The sequence below is a fragment of the Struthio camelus genome, chromosome 1 (genome assembly GCF_040807025.1).
Source record: "Struthio camelus isolate bStrCam1 chromosome 1, bStrCam1.hap1, whole genome shotgun sequence".
Classification (NCBI taxonomy): Eukaryota; Metazoa; Chordata; class Aves; order Struthioniformes; family Struthionidae; genus Struthio; species Struthio camelus.
Window position 1 is genome coordinate 155,847,336 of NC_090942.1, and position 23,384 is coordinate 155,870,719.

The 23,384-nt window shown below is 42.5% G+C and overlaps 1 protein-coding gene across 3 annotated transcripts in view; it reads left to right on the forward strand.

Annotated features, from left to right (window-relative positions):
- SH3RF3 (SH3 domain containing ring finger 3) overlaps positions 1 to 22,697 on the forward strand; it is a 261,079-nt gene extending 238,382 nt beyond the window's left edge. For all 3 annotated transcript variants that reach the window (XM_068925920.1, XM_068925927.1, XM_068925934.1), the window contains 2 exons: positions 8,609 to 8,946; positions 19,452 to 22,697. In XM_068925920.1, the coding sequence (XP_068782021.1) occupies positions 8,609 to 8,946; positions 19,452 to 19,620 (507 nt within the window). In that variant the 3' untranslated portion in view covers positions 19,621 to 22,697. The remainder of the gene's footprint in view (positions 1 to 8,608; positions 8,947 to 19,451) is intronic.
- Positions 22,698 to 23,384: the final 687 nt, after the last annotated feature.

A 23,384-nucleotide genomic window follows, 5' to 3' on the forward strand; every position in this document is an offset into this window, starting at 1 on the left:
TGAAATGAAATCCATCCCTTTTGAATGGGGGGAGCCATGTGTAAGATTGGAGTATGTCAAAGCACATCCCCGATGCTGTCATTGGTTCTCTCTCATTCAAGTGTTCACTGAGTGAGCTTGCTCTGGCTTTCTACAAAATATGAGTGTTGCTCCCAGTGCTTCCCATGACCAATAAATCTTTTTCACTTCCTTATGAGAGACAAGGAGCAGCAAGCTAACCAGTCAGTCTAAATAATCTGGTATTTAAAAACACTAACTCTTAGCAGTTTTTCTCACATTTAATGTATTTATACATCTTCTTCTCATTTCAGAGTCCTGTGTTGTCAGTGAAGCTGTGATGATAGGTTCTCTCGTTCAAATGAATGAATCTTTACTCCCTCTAAACCTTCAAAAACATGCTCATACTCTGTCCATCTGTTTTGTTTAAGTACTCTGGAAAGTACCATTAGTCTAGCATAGTCACTTAAATCATTTATTCACACTTGGTTTTATACCAAAAAAGGTTTAAAATTTACCAGGCTTTAGTCTGAGGTATTTCTTCAATACACACTGTAGCATCACGTAGGGGACCCCCAAACTAGCTCCAAGGACGCACATGGTACATATAAATGGCAGTGTGATGCCAGGCCAGGAAACAAGCTGGTCTCCCAGAAGCAGCAGGGCCCGACAGTCCCGTCGCCGCTGCTTTTGGGGCTCCTTGGTCCAGAGCCCTCCATCTGTGATGTTTTGCATAGCAGAGATGGAGCTGAGGAATCCAAACAGCAGTTGTGGGGTTGTGAAAGTGCTGTGGGGTCGCAGTTCCCAACCTTTTCCTTCTCTTCCTTGGCTCGCACTGCATCCTGCCTGCTGCCTTTTGCCCTCTCTCAGACCCCCCCCGTAGCTGAGGAAGGCTCTGAACAGTAGATTTCCCAATGCCGGGAGGGCACAGGGGAGGGATCATTCTCGGCTTTGTCCTGGTCTTGCCCAAATAGCTAATTTTTTTATCATAACAATCGTTCTCGCTGATTTTATGGGGTTTTTGTAGCAAGCTGGAGGCACGCTCTGTTATGCTATAAGTGCTCTTTCATTGACTGATTGGGACTTCCTGAAGCAGAGGTTGGATCCATACTGTCATTTTAATAGCCCCTGTTAGATCTATTCCCCATTAATTTGTGTAATCCCCCTTTGAACCCATTTGTACTTTTGGCTCCCATGCTGCTGTGTGCGGTTAGTCTCTACTTACTTATGTGCTGTATGAAAAAGTGCTTCCTATTGTCTTAGTTCAAAAATTCCTCTGATGATTTTCTCATTAGGCTTCCTGTAATTCCTGTGTTGTGAGAAATAGTCAATCTGTCCCCAAGTCACTTTCTCTATGCAGTAAAGGATTTTATAGGCCGCTGTCATGTTTCCTGTCAGTCGTCAGTGTTGCAGGCTGACATCTCCATTTTGCAGAAGTGGTTCCACACCTCCACGTGTCCCTGTTGCCGCTCTCTGTGCTTCCTGTAGTTCTGCAATATCCTTTCTCAGACGTGGTGGCCAGAACAGCACATAGCATTGAAGACGGAAGGCAAGGCAGGGCTTTCTGCAGTGGTGTTTTCTACAGATGTTTTTTGCCTTATTCTCTAGTCCTTTCCTAACAATTCCCGATATTCTGCTTGCCTTTTTAGGATTAAGTATTTGTATTCCCAGAGCACAAAGCGCGTTCCCTTTTTGGCCAGTTTCACAGTGGCCGTTGGCTTTTGTGAGTACTGAGGTTTATTACCTTTAAGTCTCTTGCTGCACAGTGGAATTCACAACTCCCAGGTAACGTGAGGGTAGAATTAGGTGTCGAGAAAATTGGAGTCACAAAATCTGGTGTCTAAGTTAGCCAGCAGAGGTTACCGGTAAGAAGAGGGTGGCTCAGATCTTGCTTTTTTCGCTGTGAGGAAGTTACCTGCTTCCACTTGGGATTCACAGCATGTGCCCCATCCCACAAGGTGCCAACTTTTCCTTCTGATAACAAAGGATAATGCCCCTTAAAACTGAACAGGAGCTGGTTGTCATGCTTGGGTGTCCCGCGCTTTTAGCCCTTGCCTGAAATTCCTTGGCGCAGTTTTCTCCTGAAACAAGATGGGAACTCGTGTTCCCCGGGCAAATGAACGCTTTACATCTCTCCGTCCAGGCTGTGTGGAGGGGCAGGAGGGTGGTGCAGGGCGGGGGAGATCTCGGTGCTTCATGCTGCAAGTTCCTACTCATGCCGGATAATCAAACACCCAGCAGGCTGCTGAGTGAAGAAGGAAGCTGTAGCTCAAATGGGTACAACAATATCGTGTCTACCCCCTTGTTTTGTGTTCCCAGCGAGGTTGCTCACACTTCAGGGGAAAAGTGGATTAAAACTAGGAGTAAAGCACAGAGAGCTTGTGAGCTTGAAATTCTAAAGATGCTCTGGCTACTTGGAAAGAAGTGGAAATGTTGCCATTGACTTTGCTGGGACCGTGGTTTCATCATCCTCTTTGCTGTTATTGTCACATTTCACTTTATCAGTACATGATTTTGAATAACTTTATCAGGGTATTGGGAAATTTTAAGTTTTCCAATGCTCTGTTTTAGCTCTGTTATCAGGGCATGCAGTGAGTTGCATATCTTGCAAGTTTCCATACCTTTCATAGCCATCCCCCATTTCCTGCATACCAGACCAGGGAAAACGATGAAATATAAACCATCATTCCATCAGGTTCTCTATCCATCAAACAGAGAAAGACAATAGCAGTGTAACATCATCTGTCCCTCATTCACCATTAATAATTTTAGTGTTCCAGTAGTTTTACCTTTTACTTTCTGTCTATTGCAAATGCAACCTACTGCAGGGAGCTTACCAAGAGCTGAGACTCTCTACTTCTACTTGAGCTTTTCTTCTTCTGTGAATTAGCCTTTAACTTTATTCTAGTATAGAAAGATCTACTATTCCGTCTAAGCTCAATATTCAAATATATTTCTAGAGTTCCTCTTTATCTCTTTTGCTAGTCTCTAGAGCCCAGATCCACCCCCATTCAACAAAAGCACGTGGTTAAGTGCCTATGTGCTTTGCTGTGTTGGGTCCTGAACACCGATTCTTCTTCTCAGTTTTATTTCCAAAACATTTGAAATGCCTAGGTCAGGTCTAACTGCAAGACATTTTACTTATTTTCTACTGACTTTAATACTAACTATTTTAAAAGTCAGTGACCGTAAGTCTTAAATATTTGTGCATTATGTATGTACGTTACTGTCACGGGGATTTGAAACCTAATGATATTATGATTCTAAAATCCTTTTTCCCCCTTGTTATTTAACTTGTATACGCAGATTATAAGAATAGACTTCTGACCAGAAGCAACTGTCTCCGTTAAAAATTAAATCTTTGGCAAGTATTTCCATGCAAAGCATAATACAGAACTAGTCTTTTCCTAAAATCAGAAATAATTATGTAGTAATTATGGAAAATAATTACTGTTCTGTCTTGTTCAGCACTTCACCTATGCCTCATCAGAAATAGTGATGAACTGCAAATGATGAATTCATATCCAGAGACATCGTAGACATGAAGTTTTCATTTGAAACGATGCTGATGTGTTTTGTGCTTTTTTTTAACAGTTATCAAAATCTCAAATCAAATAATTGCACACAGGTTTTAAAAACCTGAATAACCTTTTTGCTAAAAGATATAATCCAATACCACTTACTCTTCTATTGTAAGTGTCAATCATCAATAGCTAAGTTGAAAACAGTATAAAAATGGACTACTCTCCAGACACTAACTTAAATTTACTGAAACAGGTACTGACCTAGTTAAATACACAATAAAGGTGGTGGTTTGGGGGTACTGACTGATAGATGAGTTTCTCATTTGTTCTTTAGGGCTCAGGGCAACATTTAAACAGTTTTGTTATTTTTTTCTGTGTTTTCAAATGAAACTTTTTCTTCCCCTCTGGCTTTCTTATCTATTGCTGTAACTGATGTTACATGAAAAATTACCTCATCTCTACGGCTGGAGCCAGGTTTTCTACCAGCTGCAATAAAGTTTCCTCATTTATTTAATGAGCTTGGATAGGTAGGAAATGAAGTATTAGGAGCTGCAGATGAGGAAAAGTAAATCAGAATTTTCTGTGTATTAGGACAGCTGCAAAAAAAAAAAAAAAGAAGAAGAAGAAGAAAAAGAAGAAGAAGATCTGTATTAATATAGCCAGTATGTCTAATTGGTATTTGGATTATGGCATGATTATTACCTTGCAAATAGGGGACTCGGTTATCACTCAGTCATCGGCAAAGTAGCTGCATTCTGCGCTCATCTCATCTGTGAAGCTGAAAGAAGAGCTGGTTATTATCTTCAAGTGGGGTTATTAATGAGGGGAAAAATCATCCCCAATTACTCTGAAGCAAAATATTTCAACATTTACATATCTGAGACTTTAATGTTGATCTAGTCCTGCATGAGTTTTTAAGCTCAGACTGTGTTCACTTTTCAGATGTTCCCACAGTGACATATTGATGGGAACTTGCGCCTATCCAAGTGTCACCCCCCCACCCCGGATGTGCACCTCAGGGTCACAGGAATGTGGCACATCCTCTCTGTGACCTACCAGAGACTGATTCCCACTGAGATCCCTTCATGCTCCAACATAGGAACAGAGTCTCACGCTTAGGCTTTGTCGAGGAAGAAAGAAATTCTGACCTGCATATACTATCTATGTTCACAGTCCCTTTTTTTTTAATTAAATGGAACCAGGCTGGGATTTATTTGCAAGAGCTAATTTCACTCTTTTTTCCTCTAACAAAGTATTGATCCTTATGAAATTAATTGTTTTCAAGTTTTGAGTATGAACATCCTAGAATAAAATCTGAACAATGCAAAGGTGATGATTTAAATTCAGTAAAACATGTCAGCAGTAACCAAGAGACAGGAGAAGTGCTGTCAGTGCTGTGAATCCATCCATCAACACAGATGCAAGGTTCTGACCTTGGCAGGTTCAGGAGGCAGAGATGTCAAACACAGTCTGCAGTCAATTGGAAATGTAGCTACTAGACAAAGAAAACTCAAGAATTACACAGCTGTTTTAGCAGATTACAGATTTCCTAGAAAACGATGTAACAGTAATCTGTGAATGCAAAAGGGAGACTTTCTTTTCCTTCATTCAAAAACGCAATTCCTGAAAGTTATCAGGGATGGCCTCTGTAAATTTTTTATCCCTTTCCAAAACCCACAGAGTCTGCAACCAACTGGTGTAGATTTTTCTGTGGCATTTATGCCCATTAATTAATGCTTAGCTGATTTACAGTGAAACTGCTGCAGAATGGACTGCCTTGGACAGCCATATAAATATTAAATTAATTTCTTGTGAAGGATGGCTGCTATTACACTAAATATTAAATGAATTCATAATACTTGGACATTTGCTATAAATCACTACTGGGACTGCATTCTAAAATTCCATTCCAAAGAGTACATCGGGTTTTTTTGTAATACTAAAGCCATGGAAAAAGACCGGTTGCGCTCAGAGAAATGTACAGCTTTGAAACACTGGCAACATTAATGCATTCCCCCAGGACTAGGAGGAGTTTTAACTTAGTCCCATTTTACAGATGCGGGGAGGAGGCACGATGAGGCTGAGCTGCTGATCACAGAAGGTTCAAAACCAATCTGTTTCTCATGAGAGACATAGCAGTAGGTTATCAGCTCCTGGCAGTCTTCATTCTGCTGGAAGTGCTCTGAGCAGCCTCAGCAGAGGACCTGAAAATGCGATACCAGAGGAAGCTGAGAGCGTTTGCCAGACTCCGTTAAAGGGAGAGAAAGCTGGATGCACCCAGGCACCCAAACTGTTTAATATCAGTTCACCTCTAAATATCTTGCCTGAGGCCATAATGGGAAGGATGGGACTCTTCAATTTTTGACTAGCAGGTCTAGGCTCAGCAATTGAAGTAAGTCTTCTTGTCTCTTTAGGGAACGCAGATTTTAATCTCAGAAGTTTTGTAAAATGCTCGGTTGACTAAAAAGAGGCTAAAAATCAATTCTTCATAATTTTTCCTTTTGTTACAGTAGAACAAAGGGTACACTAGTATTTTCATCGTAGCTCTCTATTATCTGAGGGATAGCAGCTTGAGAAAGTAGAAATTTATGCTAGGAGTAACCTTGTAGGGTTGAAGCTGTTTTTATAATCAAAATTGAATGGCTGTCAGACTCAACTGCTCTTTAATATACAGATGGGTGTGAATATATGTATTTCCTTCTTTCCAAAGATTTTTGCTTCCATGCCTTAAATGGTCTAAGATGTACAAGGTTTTTCTAATGAAAATTTGCCAAAGTATTGAAATTAGAAGCAAAAATTAGAAAAGCTGCTACCACATAGGAATATTAATTGTTCATTATACAGGTCTTTAGTTCACATAGTTGCTTTGCATGTGCAAAGCTGCCAATTAAAGAGCCTCAAAGTGCTCACTGCTGCACAATAGCTGTTTCTCTGGAGTCCCACAATGGCTATTGTACTCTGTCGCTGACCTTTAGACACCTTCAAATGCATATTGACACAGTATGCTGGGATCATTAGAGGTATTGTTTCCCTGCGCCACAGGGAAAGAAGAGTTTTGCAATTTCATGAAGAGCTTTAAAATTTGATATAACGATGACAGCAGCAATATCTCTTAATTAGGGAGGGAGAGAAACACTGAAGTATTGCTTCAGGTGAATTCCAGCACGAGCACCTAGCACAGTTCTCACGAGGGTTCCTTCTCATCAGGGAAACAGGAGGTTTACCAGGGAGGTTTGGTCTGCTTGTCTGTTGTTTCCACAGGAATTAATTTAGGGATTTTTGACCTGATGGTGCCGAAGGGCTGGCATCCCTTGTTTTCCATGGATTCTGCCTGGATGAGCATCATCTTGGCAGGATAGAGCCTTTAATCTATAAAGTAACCTGTAAATGACAAATGTCCTTTAAGCAGAACATCTGGTTGGGACCTGCAGTGTGTGGGAGCTTGGGATCTGGAAGTTTAGTTCAGACTCTGCTCTTCAAAAATCAGTGGACATTGTCTCTGTAAAAACAACTGTGCTTCAGTTTTTCTTTTCCATGTCTTAACATCTAAGGTATCTCAGCTCTCTCACCAGTCTCTGACAGCTAAAGAGAGCCAACAAGAAAACTTTGAGAGCAGAGACATCAGATATTCCAAATACATTAGAGTAAATCTGAGTATCTTCCAAACGCTTATATTCATTTTATTGTAGTCCTTTTCCTATTCTTTAAAGCTACTTTGAGAAATGACTTCAGCAATCAGCACATAAAATAGCATCATTTTAAATCTTACATGGGACATTTTGTCTACACAGAATAAATAAACTGCTGGCTTGTGTTTCCAAGGAGTGTTTCTGCTGGAAGATAGATAGATCGTTTCTGGCTCATAAGTATTGCAGTTGCTGGATCTTTTTCCCCCCAGGGATCCCATTATAGAACAAATTATCAAATACAGCTAAACTTCACAGCCTTAAGTCTCTGCATATAGTCTTGGGTAATGGTTTGAACTTCTGATAGAAGAAGAAATCTAACAGACTTTTCGCAAAACTCCTTGTGTGGTTAAAATATGGAAAATTTGCTGCACAGCATTATGGTTATGCTGGTTGCAACTCAAGCCTAGCACTGTGCAGCATGTACCAGAAGATGGCCAGTTGCTACACACAATGCCTCCACCCAAAAGCTTTCCTTCTGAAGGAGAAAACATTCTGTATTTGTGTCTGCTTGAGATAAACATGTAGTAGAATTTTTTGCAATGTTTTAAGGCATGTAAAATTAGATACATTCCTTCAGCAACAAAATTCGAAGCTGTTTTTTTGCATTAATTGAAAGAGTTCTTTGTCTCATTTTCCTGTGTCTGTAGCAGAAAACATTGCAAAACATGGAAATTTCCCATGCACTGACATTGTGGTTGCTGATCGTGAATTTTGTGGTCTATCTTCAAACATCAGGATGATATTGTGCTGACGTTAGCACATCAAGAGAAGTCACCTCCTTTAGGGAGAGAAAAGGGGTTAGGTACAGCTGCAGAACTGAAAGACGTGACAGGAGAGCACACAGGAGAGGCATTGAAACACCCTCTATTGTCTCCATTCTCCCTCCAGTAACTGAGCTTTGGATAATAAATGAGGCAGTGACAATGAGTGGTTCTCTTGCAATGGGCCAAGATCTTTCCTCAGACCCTCATGCTTCCCAGTGGAGGTTTTTCGCTATAGGGTCTGATTTGTCACTTTTCAGGAGTTCCTCCATCGATGGACAGGATCCTTCCAGAAGAGAGAGGGCAGCAATCTGGTTGTCCGCCTTCTCTGGATGGGGAGTTTGTACTTTTGTTATCCCACTGTAACCACACTATCTCTTTCAAGAGGCTCACGGTCACCACCTAGGTGAACTGGAAAGTAGAGATCGTCTTTGTAATACGTATATGGCCTTATTCTGCTGAACAAGTACAGCATTGTTGGGTGGGGAAGGATTTCCATAGGACCTTAATAGCAAAGGCACAAATTCTGTGCCCTAATCAAGGCAGTTTAGGAGGTTTCCTGCCACGTGCAGTGAGATTCTCCAAAAGCAAATGGGGTGTCTGCTCACTCTCCGTATTTCCTGTGGTTGCTTTCCAGAAGGAGAAGAAGAGTGGGCTGTTGAAACTTCTAGCAGGAGCATCAACGAAAAAGAAGTCGCGCTCACCACCATCTGTGTCCCCCACACATGACGCCCAGGCGGCCATCGAAGGAGTCTTGCAAGGGGCAGTGGGACCTGAACTCTCCTCCCTCTCCAGCCACGGCAGGGCCGGCTCATGCCCAATCGAGAGTGAAATGCAGGGAGCTATGGGGTTGGAGCCTCTGCACAGGAAAACAGGCTCCTTGGATTTGAATTTTTCCGTCTCTTCTCCTGCCAGGCAACCCCTCTCTTCCATGGCAGCTATCCGCCCAGATCCCAAGCCTTTGCCCCGGGAAAGGTAAGGCCTGTGTCTCCTGAGGTCACCTGCCTCCTCAGGCAGTGTTTGGAGGAAGGATGCGACTTTAATTTGCCCGAGGGTTGGTGCCGTTTTTCTGCTCTGCAGACTGACTGTCCGTTGCTCGGCTATCTTTCAAGCAGAGGGGGCTTGGGTGCTTCTGCCCATTGCAAACCATTTGACACACAGTGCAGCTTTAGTGTTCATTGGTCAAAAAAACGGTATTGCTGGGCAGCAGCTGTGCTTTCTGAGCCCAGAGAGCGTGGATGCTGCTGGCAAATGCCACTTTTTACACGGGAGCCCTATGTTCTAATAAGCTCGTGGAGCAGCCGTGCAGCGCTCCCTGCTTGGGGATAGCAGGGAAATGTGTTTGCTCATCCAGGCCCTCTCTGGCCTGCTCTGCGTTACCAAGGACTATTTAAAATTCTTGTTGTTTAGGATACTCCCAGCTAGTGCCTTCCTCAGGGAACTGTTACCAAAAAAGTGTCTCATTTCTAAAGAGGAAAGTACCAAGGATTCTGGGGTTCATTTTAACAGCCTGCTCTGCACCTTGGTGCCTTGGAATAATTGACTTTGCAAACCCAAAGAGAGTAGAATAGCAATACCAAAAAAAGGGAGTAAACTGGCAGAGAGAGAACTGACTAGAAACAGTAGTACAAAAAAGAGCTAGCTCTCCATTTGCAATCACGTTGCCCTGACATGATGCTATTGAAATGCTTTCCACTTAAAAGGGGCCTAAGGGTAATGTTAAGCAGTGCCCACTAAGAGGACATGATTTTTGAAAAAAACATCCGAAAGTTTTCAAAGAGCAATCTAGGGAACTATCTGGGGTTGATTTGTTAAGCAATTTTGAAACAGTTGTAAATCCCAGTTTTGAAAGCAACTGATTTTGTTTGAATGTGTGAAAGAAGATAAATGAAATGGTTTGGGCAAGTCAATCTGACCCTGAATCCACTCCAGGTGATGGAACAGCTAATGCAGGGCATAATAAGAAATGCTACAGGACAGCTCATATCTTGCACATGATGTTTTATTGAGTGCAGGTTGAAATTTGGTTAGGAAGGTAACACTGACACTGTAACGTATTTAGACTTTTCTAAGGCATCTGGCTTGTTGGTGCAACGTGTTTTTTGAGTAAACTACAAAATAACACACTTTATTAAGTAGATACAAAACTGATTCACTGCTTGGCTTCAAATGTAATTATAGATTAGGAATCACTGGAAAATGATTGTGTATGAAGTGTAGCCCAACAAAACTTGCGTCTTGGACCCCCACTGTCCAACATAAAATCTCTGCTGATACAGTACGGATGACTTACGCGGGAAGTAGGTAATAAAGAGAGTAGACTCATTGGTACAGAGCTACTTCATCGTGTTGGTAAGCAGCACATCAAGTAACAGTATGCTTCAAAATAGCCAAAATTAAGCAAAATGGAATGGGCTCACAGAAGCATCATAAGAACAATGGAAGATTTAAAACAATATACTGCTAGTGAGTGATACAAGGAACTCAGTTTGTTACACCTATTAAAGAGCAGGTTTAGGAACAACTTGGTAACAGTGTGTGAGAGACTGCAGAAAGGACAGACATGGGAATACTTTTAGTCTAGATCTGATATTTTTCTAAAGGAGGTGCTGTAGTTCAAGCACAGCTATTAGGCTTTAAGCAGAAATAAATGCATGCAAGTCTTTCAGCAGTGTAACACAGACAGTGAGAGCAGACCGTCATAGCAGTCTCTTGTCCTTAGAATCCATGAAAAAGCAATTTAATAAAAGAGTGAAAAAACAATTGCACACTTAATTTGGTCTACATCGGTTTAGATTACTGCTATAAGAAAAGCGCAATCAATATAAACCAGATTTAGCACAAATGTAACTAAATCAGTGGAATGCTGCACATTTAGTTAACTATAACCGTGAAAAGAAACCCGGAAAGCCATTCCCTTACATCTCTGGATCTGGCTGTTTGGGCATTACTTTCAAAGCCTTACTGCAGAGAAGTCTGGACATGTTTAATATGACAGAGCCAGTCCCATATTCTACAAATTTCTCAGTAGACTTCAGGATGGTCCTGACAGTGAAACATTTAGTTTTAAGCAGCTGCAGGGAAATAGGATAGAACCAGAGGGACATGGGTTAGAGGTGTCTGCTCAGCGTTGTTAGAGTCATGAGTAGATATAGACTTCTATAACTGTGTCATGCTGTCAACTGCAGTATACAGTGGTAAGGAGCTTGCTCTCATTTTAAGCATTTGATTCCTGAGTCTTAAATCTGAAAATAAGCTATAATTGAAGTAACCTTAATTATACACAGCAGGCAAGATTCTCTAATTGATTTATGAATTAACTTCCATATCACTGGTGTATCTGCATTCCTTAACTGATCATACGGGTTTTTTATGCCCATAATGGGAAATATTAATTACCTTCATGCACTAGGAAGGATAATGCTTAGTCCTGGAATAATCTGAGCAGATACATTAAACACTTGTCTCTTAGAAATTCATCCCACATCCATCTGGGCTCATTAAATCATCAAATTGCTCAGAAGTACCAAATTATATTTTTTTTTAAAACAAATTACAGTTTTCAAACCGCTTGTTCTTTTCACATCTGGCAGTGGAGGAACTTGCATTCAACATCTTTCAGCTCCACATTTTGCTTGTTTGCATTTTGGTGCATTTCATCTGCACAGTAGGAGCAATTCTCTGAAAAAGAAAAGGGAGGGGAGGAAAAAAAAAAGGTTAGATAAACAGATTCAGATGCTGGATGAAATTTTAAAAAGCTGCAAAGCATTTCAGTGCACTTAGCTGTACTTGGCTTTCTGTCTCCCAACGCCCATCTGTGCACATAGAGACAGAGCACTGAAAGGTTGGAAGAAGTAGCACATTCCTTAATATTTACAGCATTTGAAATGAGGCTCATACAGGCAGCAGAGTGTCGCTGCTTCTCCCATAGAGGTTGGCTTGCAGCTCCAGCACTTGCCACATGCAGGCTACTGATCAAAACCAAGTATTCATGCCACTAGCTGTATCAGAGGTGCATTAAAAGGCTCTAATTGCTTGCAGCTTGACGCTTACAATTTAACAGAAGAATTACCTATGCTGCTGCCGTACAGCACAGCCCTTTGTGGGAATCGCAGTCGGTCAGAAAGGAAGGCGAACTGAGCTTCACTTTCTCGGAGACTCTGCTAACTTTTATGCTCTCCTTCATTTTTTGAGCATGAGGAGAGCAAGGAAAACAATTATTTTATCTTACCATACTTTGTATTTCTAGAACCTATTCCAGAAGATATTTCTATTAGGATGGCTGGAAATTGGTGCTAGCTGTCCTGTCACTTAGGCTGGATGTTTACCCGGTGTGCTGGGACAGTGAGCGTCCATCTCTACCTTCTGGGTGTGGTTTCCAATGGTACATACATAAATCCATCTTCCTTCAGCTGCTCTCTCCCATAAAGCATAGAGCAGTCCAAGCAGCAGAGCAGATAAATTTCCTAGGTGGTGTTCTTGTCACTTTGTGTTGCAGTGATTGACTGGCGAGTGAACACCCCATCAGGCTGCATGTGCTGCACACACTCTTTTCCAGCTACTGCTCCATCCAGTTTCTACTGGTGCAAGAAATAGGACCAGTACAGCCCATCCTATACTGTGATGCAGGGCCTGAGCCAGCAGACTTGCCCGCATCCCACAGGCACCGTTGTTTACATGGGAGAGGGAAATACAGTCTATTAGCAGCACCGAAGCAAAATACTTTCCTTGCCACCTCCTTCAAGAAAATATGACTGTACATTAAGCAAAGTAGGAGCACTGAACAGTGTGTGTGTCTGCGAGTGAGTCATGTTCTCCTTGCTGGTTGGCACTGTTCCCAGATGCAAACCTGAGTAAAACATGTCACGCATTGTTGACTCTTTTATAGTAACTGGCACTAATTCTGCCATGTTATATTCTGATAAAGCAGTTAAATCCAGACTTACTGTCACGACTGGCATATCCGTGCAGTATTTATGGGGTTTTCATGGAGCCCCTTCAAGCAAGTTGTAACCACAACAGTGCTGCAGAATAAGATCGGAGCAGTGGGTTTGAGCTTTAAAGTACGCCTCACCCTGAGTTGCCGTGTATACTCTCTGCAAATCACTGCCACATTAGAAATTGAGCTCCTAGTTCGAGGAAGCGTTCAAGCGTGTGTTTCAAGCCCGTTGACTTCAATTTTGCCATGTACGTATATCTTCTTTGCCAAAAGGGAAAGCAAAGAAAAGGCTTTCTCATTCCTGGAAAGTGATACTAGAGGAATGAACCCAGGAGCATGTTCTGCCTGAAGAGTGACATGTATGCACATGGTTAAGTGCTTCTCTGACCAGGAATACCTAATTGAGAAACTAGGAGTAACCATCTCAGAAACTGAATCGTATGATATTTCCAGCAGAAGGGTAAAAGATCCAGCTGAGATCTCTTCTTCTAAGGCTGCTGATTCAGATACAGGAATATGGAAAGTAGTGAAGCAGCTCTTGGCTGTTGGTGTGCAAAGGAGCTTTGCAGGTCTCTGTAATCTGCCAATGAAAGGATAGCAAAATAGAGCTCCACTGATGAGCAAGAGCAGTGGGCTAGATGCTTTATTTTTTCCTGATTAACTGTCGCCACACAAAACTGAGTTGGCATCCCTAACACACAAGCGACCTGTTTTGTTCTGCCTGAAATCCTTGCTCCTTTAGCGCAGAATACTTTTACAAACAGAAACTTGCATTAAGCTTCCAAACTCAAGCACTCTGAAGACAAAACGTGTCCAGATTGGAGGTTAGCCCTGCAGTCCTAGTTTGCCTCACTGTGCCTCTATTTTCCTATGTCCCTCTGGCTCCATCATTGCCCTGAATGCACGTACTCACTCAGGGAAGCAAATATTCAGGGTTTTTTTTTTTCCCTCAATGGCCAGGCTTGAGCCTAGCCCTTAATTACTGATCAGTTCTGATCAGTGCTGTTCAATGTCTATCTCTGCATGAATAATTCAGACTAGACAAATGATCCCTGCACACCTCAAGTGCATGGGATGAGTCTCACTCTGTGGAAAGTGTGGCTGAAGTAACTTACAGAGCACCAGGCTTTGCAGCTGGAGGAGAGAGAGAATCCACTTTCCCAGCGTAGCATTCAGCTGTGCTACGTAGTGGGTTTCTCTGTAGTCACTTACTAGGTATCTTCCAACCTCTGCAAAAGATGAGGTGGCTTTGGCAAACAGAAATCTCTTCCGTGTCAGAGCTTTAACTCATGCCCAGAGTAGGACCATTTTGTGCACTGAATGAGGCAGGGATCCAACGGCAAAAATAGTATGTGATCGTGTAATGAAAGACTCTATTGTGTACCAGCAAAAGTGATGTTGCAGCCAATGTTAGTTGCCTGTTTCTTCGTCTCAGATGCATGACTGTGAAGCTTTCATGTTCATTTAAGGTGATGGGTGTCTTTATGCATCTATATACCTGTAATTTTTAGAATTATTTTGCTTTTTTTTAATGAAAGAAAATCAGAAATCCCATCACGTAACATACATTTGCAGTTAGGAACTCTTAGCCCCACCTTGCAGATGTCAGCAGTTGTAGCTAAGGGAGAGCTGCTGGATGGGAGCAGCATTTCTTTTGCTCCTGAGGGCGAGCACAGTAAAGTCACAGGACACTGGGTTTCACAGGTCTTTGCTGACAGCAGAGAACCAGTGACGACTGACCCATTTCCACTTCTCAGTGGGTGAGTGCTGCTGGAGACCCTGCTACCCCTTGGCCCTGTGCCACCCTCTGCACCTTGCAGTCCCCTGCCCCACGGGGTGTCATGTGGATCTCCACTTTCCAAGCCACAGGCTCTCTGCTACCGAGACTCTTCACCCTGCTGGTCTCGGCTGAGCACAGCTTCCCCTTCCGCAGTCATGTCCACGTCTTGTGTTGGGTCTTCCAGTTTTCACCCTAGTCCTATTTCTTCCTTGGCTCCCATTTTTTCTCCCTCAGTTCATCCAGCAACAACCTCCTTCTCTCTCCATCCCCCTCCCTCACCTTCTCCCAGTCTCCAGCTCCCCGAAGTGTCTCTTCCTAGGCAAACCCAGTCTCCTGTCCTTGCTGATACCGCTCACAGCTTTCCCTAGTGTATCTTCTCTTGGGCACTGAGGACCCTCTCAGGCCAGCTGCCCGTCTCGGTCCCCTCTGGGCTGCTCTCTCCATCCTGCTTCCTTCCCCCACGCTCCCACTGTGGCTCTTACCTTCTCTACATCTGTATCAGTACTTTCATCCTTTGCTTCAGCAAAAGTGCCCAACTAGAGATGCTATGGCAGCTGGCCTCAGGGAAGTCCAGCATCAAGTCCATGCCCTGAGAGAAAAAGAGGAGAGGAGCCCATTGATGGGAAAGGAAGAGAAATGCAACCTCTGAGGTCCTGCAGGAGCTAGGACATCTTGGAGCATGAATCAGAGATTTTACCCTCTCCGCCCCTGCAAATCTCTACTAAGGATGTGACATTTTGGGATGTTTTGAAAGCTTTTAACTGGGCCAGGAGTGGGTGGTTTTTCAAAGGAAGAGCATCCTTGACAAATCAGCTGGGTCACAGACCACGTCTTTGCTGCAGAGTTTGGAGATCCAAGAGCAGTTTGTGGAAGCCCTCGCCCCAGTCCTGTTAGCACTGCAAAAACACCCTCGTGTTAGTCTCAGAGGTGATGAAACAATTTGGGCTGAATGTGGAACCCTCAGCCTGATATAATGAACTGAAATGGAGAGTTTTATCCAAAATGAGTAGCAATTGGGAAAATTATGACTCACTGAAAGTATGATATTACAACAGAAAATATCAAACACCCTTAATAATAGGCAGAGCTGCTTGCCACACCTGTAACTGCGGTCATTACACAACTACTTAGCATTTTAAAAAGCCAATAATTTAGAGGTGTAATGCGACATGGACAAAATCAACATTCTTCTGAGATCCATGTAAGATGCCAGGAACCACTTTGGTGTAAGAAAACCTGCTATTTTATGGTATTTCTCAAAGAATAAGGGACAGAAAGGGAAATGAGAAGAGGGGATATAAATAGAAGTGTATAGGACTGCCTTTTTGGGAATGAGGAGGATGCATGGGAGGGAAGAGAAAAGAGATCTTTTCTGCCAAAAAATGTGGCTAATATATGTATTTGCAGTTAAGTTCCAGAGAAAAAACTAGGCTGAAATGCCACCTGGAGGTTTCCAGTGGCAGCACATGCTCTGGCAGGAGCGATTTATGGTGCCTGACGGTCCCTTGCTGGCAGCAGTGCTCTGTGATCATTTATTCTGTACACTGCAACCTTGATTGTTCTGGCTCTCCCAGGCTATGCTCCCAAACTGTCTCAGGGGAAAAAAATACAAGCATCTTTTTCTGTCTCATGGAAGATTTTCCAACTGATTTGCAAGGTCTTTTATATCTAAGTTTTCATTTATCCATCAAAAATACTTTGGCGTTATCATATGAGGGAACGTAGTTAATTAAAATTAAACCATAACATTTTGGGTTTCCTTAAATGGGAAAGAGTACTTCATTTTTGTAATGCAGTGACTGAGATTTATTTTTTTAAATCTCTAAGGAAATGCTCTATAGAATGCATTTGATGAAGATGGGCACGTTCTTATTGAGCATGGTCACTTCTCTGCTAATCTGAACCATTTAGGGACTAGCAACTCATCACTAGTAAGTTGTAGTCTCTCTTTAGAAGGATGGCTTTGTACTTAAGACGTGACATGAGGTGCTGGAGTTCCCAGCTGGGTGTTTGGTGGTGACCTTACACGTTACATGTGTCTGTATTTCTGTTTCCTTAGCTGTTAAAAGGACCTGTCAGTCCCTCCGCACTGTTTGGCTGCTGCTGAGGTTCAGTCCTTTGTCTCCTCAAAGCCCTCTGAGATCCTGGAGGAGAGCTCTGATATGCTGTGATTGCATATACAGTTGTGAGATCTGAAACTTGGCATCATCTTAGCTGAAATTGTTCCACTCTGATAATTTAATTAATCAACATTGAAGCAGAGTGTTTGAAATAATGTGTGCATTCATTTGCATAATGGCTGTAATTGGCAAGGCTTCCTAATATAAGTGTAGCAGTTCCACAGATGATAGTGTGATAGACCATTTTCCTGCAGGCAGCCAACAGCACACATTTCAACTTCTATTATTTGCTTTTCCACAGAGGAAGGAAGTGACAACTAGATTTATTGGCCACGGGACAGAGATGACCAACAGATTTTTGATGGCACTTGAACACCTATATTTTCTACATGACTGTGTTGCCATGCCAAGATAAAAAGGCTGTAATCAGGTTAGAGCAGAACCTGCACTCCAAGTGGAGTTGAATGTGTTTCCAAGTAACAGGATGTTTGGCCGTGGAGATCTCCTTTAGCCAAATCTACTGTTTTCACAGTCATGTCAAAATGGAGTCTCAGACTCTAGTTTCAGAGCAGCAGTCGCTAGGTACCCAAGCCACATCTGCTTGGGAAAGAAGAAAATGAATGACTGCCACGCAGAACCCCTTGCTTTGGTACCATCCCACTGGGAATGGCCTCAGGGAGCGCTCCAGACTCCAGTGCACGTTGAATTTAATCCTAAAAGGCAGAAATTATTTTAAATAAATACTTGCCTTTTAAAGACCTTGAATGGGACATCAGTGGCCATGCAGTGGATGTAGAGGTATTAATCCTCAGGAGATGGCCTTTGGATAATCAACTGACATCTTTTAACTATCTTATCCTATCCATTACTTTGCAATTAGCAAGGCAGCTATTGATTGTTAAACAAACGCCAGATGACTGCAGAAGTACCTGTGCTGAGGAAGAGAACGAGTGCACTAGAAATACACTCACTGCCTTGCACACAAGTGCCCTGATGGAAAAGGGTCCAATGTGCGTTCTCAGGAGGAAAATGTCTGGTGATAAGCCTGAGTGCAGAAGAGCCATCTCAGGATCAGACCCATCATTACTTCTTTAAAATGAAGTGACACTTGAAAATTAAGTACCTAGAGAGCCGTGTGAATGGTTCAGGATCGGGGCTCCCTCTTGGTTTGGAGAGTGCTTAGAAAGTCATTTAATATCTCTGTATTTTAGTTTCCCTTCTAGGTTTGAGGGACCCAAAGTGCAGTCACAGGATGCATAATAAGAAGAAAAATGTGAACTGCTTTCGCTGATCTCTGGTGATATCAAAGGCAATTGGTCACAGCACTGCCAATTCCATTTTTAGGTGCAGCAGATGCAGCGATGAATGAGACATGTTACAGCAGAGGCAGATACATTGCTAGGAGAAAGCACCAGTGGCCCTCATGCAGGCTCAGTCATGCAGGCGGAAGTAGGGGCTGCCGTCATTAGCTCAGACATTTAGCAGTACCTGCCTGCTTTCACAGTCCAGCCTTAGAGTGCATCCCAGTGAGGTCTCTGGTCAAGCTGGCCAGAAATCTTCCCATGATACTGATTTTTAGTAGGAAATATAGCTGCGTCAGATGCAACTGTTTTATGAAAACATAGCTTACTGATGTTTCAAAAAGTACTTTTCCCAAGATTTTTGCTTCACAGGAAGTGGGGGAGGCAAGATGATTGTTTCTGACTTGAAACAAAGCCAGTTTTTTAATAAGTAACAATGTTCCCATGTTCTGAATTTTGTCCTGTATGAGCTCTGAGCCAGCAGGAGCCTATGTGGCAGCTTAGCTGAGAAGTCAGCCTGCCTTTGAGCTGCAAAGCACTCAGCAAGCCTGCACAAGTGTTTGAAACAGGAGAGGAGGAGGAAACCTGCCTCCTCTTTGTTTCCTGGAGCAGACTGACTTGATGTGGGACTTCAGGCAGCTGTTGGTGCTAACACTTCACTGGCGCTCCTGGGGAAAGTAGCAAGGAGTGTGAAAGCAGAGCTGGCTTTTAGGTCTTGCTTACAGGTCAGCATCAAAAATAGGAAAAGGATCTGAGTAGTCAGAACTGGCTTGCAAGTGCCATCTTGTGGAATCACTAAGGTGCTTTCCCTAGGATTTTGGAGGTGGTCTTCCTTTTCAACAGCTAACCTGTCCTCTTACCCAGCACTCCAGATCCAACCAGGGAGCATCCAGAAAGGTGGGGGCTCAGGCCCATGTAATACAGAATTTTGAAATCACAGAACAGTTGAAGTTGGAAGGGACCTTTGGAGATCATCTTCTTAATTAGGGTCACCTGGAGTAGGTTGCCCAGGACCGTGTCCAGACCGGTTTTGAATATCTCCAAGGATGGAGGCTCCACAACTTCTCTGGGTCAACCGGTCCAGTTTGACCACCCTCACAGTAAAGAAGTGTTTTCTTATGTTCAAGTGGAATTTCCTGTGTTTCAGTTTGTGCCTGTTGCCTCTCGTCCTGTCACTGGACACCACTGAGAGGAGTCTGGCCCCGTCCGGAAAAGACAAACACAAACAGGGGAAGCCAATTAGCTTGCCCATCTGAATCTGCAGAGCTTTGTTGCGTCAATGCTCGCTTTGGGCAGCTCGATTTGCATCTGATGAGTTCTTTGCATTTTTGTTTCCAAAGGTACCGTGTTGTGGTTCCCTACCCACCACAGAGCGAGGCTGAGATCGAACTGAAAGAAGGTGACATTGTATTTGTGCACAAGAAAAGGGAGGACGGCTGGTATAAAGGGACATTACAGAGGAACGGCAGGACGGGCCTTTTCCCCGGGAGCTTCGTGGAGAGCTTCTGAGGACCGATTGCGGCTCTCCGAACTGGCAGGGCTTTCAGGGGAAATCCCATAGCACAAGAAGAGACAGCAAAGGGAAACTTGACTGATAACCACTGCCATTTTTATTTCCAAAGACTCCCCCAGGCCCTTCAGTCTACAGCTTTGGAGACACAGCGCCCCGCTGTGCTTCTGAAACCGCGTGCGGTGCATACAGTGGTATGTTGAAGTAGTGCCTTCCACCTGGAATCACGGACTGAAAGGATGCCCATTTGGACTGTACGTAACCTAAACTCCAGCTGTTAACCCTTTGTGTAAATTATAGAGAAAATATCTTTAAAAAGATTAAGAGGAAAGTTGTTATATTGCTGTAACTTATTTGTCAGAGCTGCAGTGTTCTTATTACTGGCCTATGCAAGACGTATTTGAGAGTTCAAGGAGGTGTGCTAGGAAGCTCTTAGACTGGGATTTTACTTTTCCTGAGGGATAAAGACGGAGGGGAGGGTGGAGAAAAACCCAGCTAAATATTTGTGCGTTGTCACGCAAGAAAAGAATGAAGAGTCCAAAACGTAAATGTCATGCTTTCTATATACCTCAAAGATATGCTGCGTAAGTTTGTCAGTAACTGTGTTAGTGCTCAGAGTCCCATATCATCCGGTACCCCAGTGTTGTTACTGGGAAGGTCCTGGAGGAAGTTTGGCTCCACCAGTCGACTGTGGTTATTTGAGCAGAATCCCTTTTGCCTGTCTTCTGCCCTTATTATATGCAGCGTGGATTTTTGTCCTTCAGTATCACTTTCCATTGCTTTTTTGTATGACGTACCTTTTTAACTGTAAGAATTGTTATACTTTATATATATTCCTAATAGATCAGACATTTCCTCTTTTTCATACATCTGGTGCTATTTTTTTTAATTGTTAAAGATTTGGTTTGGTTAAACAGAGAGGCTGCAACAAGATTTGCATTTAACATATGAAATTAGAAATGTACCTGAAGATCAAGATCGGGCTGGTTCATGTTTCGTAGAGGAAAAGAGAAAAAACTGCTTGGTCACTGATAAATATACCTGAAGGAGTATGCATGTGCAAGAAGCACATGCTCACACTCTCGTGTATATTTGTAGTGTCTGAAGACCAACACTAAAGCGCTGCGTTCTGTCTAGAGAGTGATAATTACACCAGAATTGGAAGTAATTCCCGGATGAGTCATTTTAATTGACTTTTTCATGGCAATAAGAAGAACACTGCAGGTTCTAGCACACACAGGGACTGAGGAAATTTCCTCTGTAGTTGCATCACAGAGACGAGAGCTGATCTGCGACGGCTGTAATTATCATTATCAAAATGTGATGTCTCACTGTAGAAATGTACAGTTCTGGAGACTGTTCAATTTCTTAACATGGTCAAGCTACAATACAAAACGTATCAGGCAATATAAGCTTCCATCTACCAGGGACTTAAAGGTGCAATAAGTGTAAAGCAAGTTTAGTCAGTTATTCATATCAAGCAGAATGAAAGAAAATCAATAATGTAATTGTGAGCGTATTTAAAAAGAAATCAATTCTTGACGAATGAGACATGATGAAAGAATTTTCTTAGCTATATCTGTACTTTGCCTTCCCCAGTGGCTGGCTGTTTGCCAAAGCCAACATGTGGTGGTCATTTAAAAGCATGTTGGAGGCACTGTAACCTGGAGATGATCTTATTAAAAGGAAGAGGCCCAGTGGGTGAACATCATTACTATGTCACCAGTATTTCATAGGTGAAGGTGTAAGTTTTGTTTTCATTCAAGCCATGTATTCTAGTACCTATCGAAACACATAGAAGTGAATGTCCCTATTTGAGTTCAGCTCTGTGACTTTGTTCTCTGTAAAATAAGTTTCTTCTTGCTGTCACATGTAACAAACAGATTCCAGAAACACAGTCCATGGCCAAGTATAGCACCTTCAGACAGGGAGGCATTATTTTCAGGGTGTTTCTTTTTATATTTAACGTTTGCCGCATTTGTTCATATTCCAGATTGTAATGAGTCAGCCACTAAAAAGTTTAGTTACTGTTGAGAGGAAATTGCCTTTTTATAACCAATAAGAGATTGAAGAAATGTCTTCTGCAACGACTGGTTTGAGAATAGAGCCATATCTGTCCGGTTATTTGGTCCAAATCAAAATTGGTATCACTGCACCTCGAGCAGTAAACTGCACAGTTAGCGTGTTAGCAATGCCAAAATGTGTGTTACTGATTCCAATAAAAATTCTGGGTTAGATCTGTCACAGACAAGGAGATTTTTCTCACAATTTATAGTGGTTAAAGTTCTCTTAAAACTGTGTTCCGTGAGTGTATTTACTACACTCAGAAAAATGAAACAGGATGACGGCTTGGTTGCTGCCTATTGTGTTTAGCCAGAACTAAAATGGTTCCAGATTTCCACTTTTTAGTGCTTAACTCTAAGAGGACAAAAATTGGTATGTAAGAAGATAAAGGAAAACAAACAGATGTTGTATCATGAAATTTGTGTTTTAAAATATATTTTGCAGGGAAGATAATTGTTTTTTTTTAAATAGACAACAACTTTTCCAGTCATACCTCCTGTAAGGAAAAATATCTGGGAGGAGGGGGATCCATTTTGATAACACCCCTGTTAACTGCTTATCGTAATAGTCTGGGTCAGAGAGTAATCTTCTTGGACAAATCACATCCATGCAAGGAGCACAAGTGCAGAACATGATACAGGTCAGTGATACAAGAAAGTGACCCAGTACCATTTGGAGAGTCCTGGACTGAGAGACGTTTGACTTGTACTGTGGTCTAATTTTTACCTGTCATACAAAGGAAATGGGGATGAGGGGGCATATTCATCTCCTACAACAGTGGATAAAAAGAAAGGTATTCTTCTGGCAGCCTCGGTTTGTAAAATGCCAGGTTTGTTCTAGAAATGGGTTCAAGTAATTGAAGAATTCCTTTGAACTTTGCACAGCTCAGAAAATGTTTCTGTTAAACATGAATGTTAATGTGATTTAGGAAATGTTGGCAGATATGAGTACAAATGAACTACAATGACTGTGTTTCTGATTCTTTAAATAAAATAAACATTAAGGTAACTTGATTGACGTTTCTGTCTTTATTGGATGGCAAAGTGACTAAACAATGTAAGTGCCTCTAAGATTCCCAAGGACAACACGAAAAACCCCTCTCCAAACCTTGTTCCTTCTGAGCAAGCCTATGTTTCCTTTATGTTCAGTCATAATTCTTACGTAAGTAAGACAGCTAAAGGTAAGAGATGCCTCATCAGAAGACAGAATCTGTTTCTGCATTTTCTTTTGGCAGATCCGTGATTTTTCAAAATCTTGAGAATGTTTTGGCCTGCTGTTCTGCACTCAAGAGAGAAACAGGCGTTGCGTCTTTTGGGGACTTCATCCTCCATAGACTTGTCTCTGGCATCTTGGGCATTGGTTTTCCCTTTTTTCCCCACAAGGGACTCGCTGGAATTCCTTACTCCCTTCCGAAAAAGACCTGTGCCATCTCAAAGGGCAAACATGGGAACCACTTGCAGAGGAGACTCCAAGTGGGAAACACAAATGTCTAGCCCAGACAAAGGCCATTAGGTACTCCTAAATACATTTTGGGGGGCAAGTGCTGGACCAGCAGCCTGCACAGAACAGTTCTCAAGAGATCAGGCTGCCAGACTAAACAGCCCATGAAAGTTGCATGAAACGCCTAACTTCTGCTTGGAGAAAAGTGGTGCAGGCTTGTAGGTCCAGAGAAAGAGAGCAGGAGCAGGCCAGAGAGAGG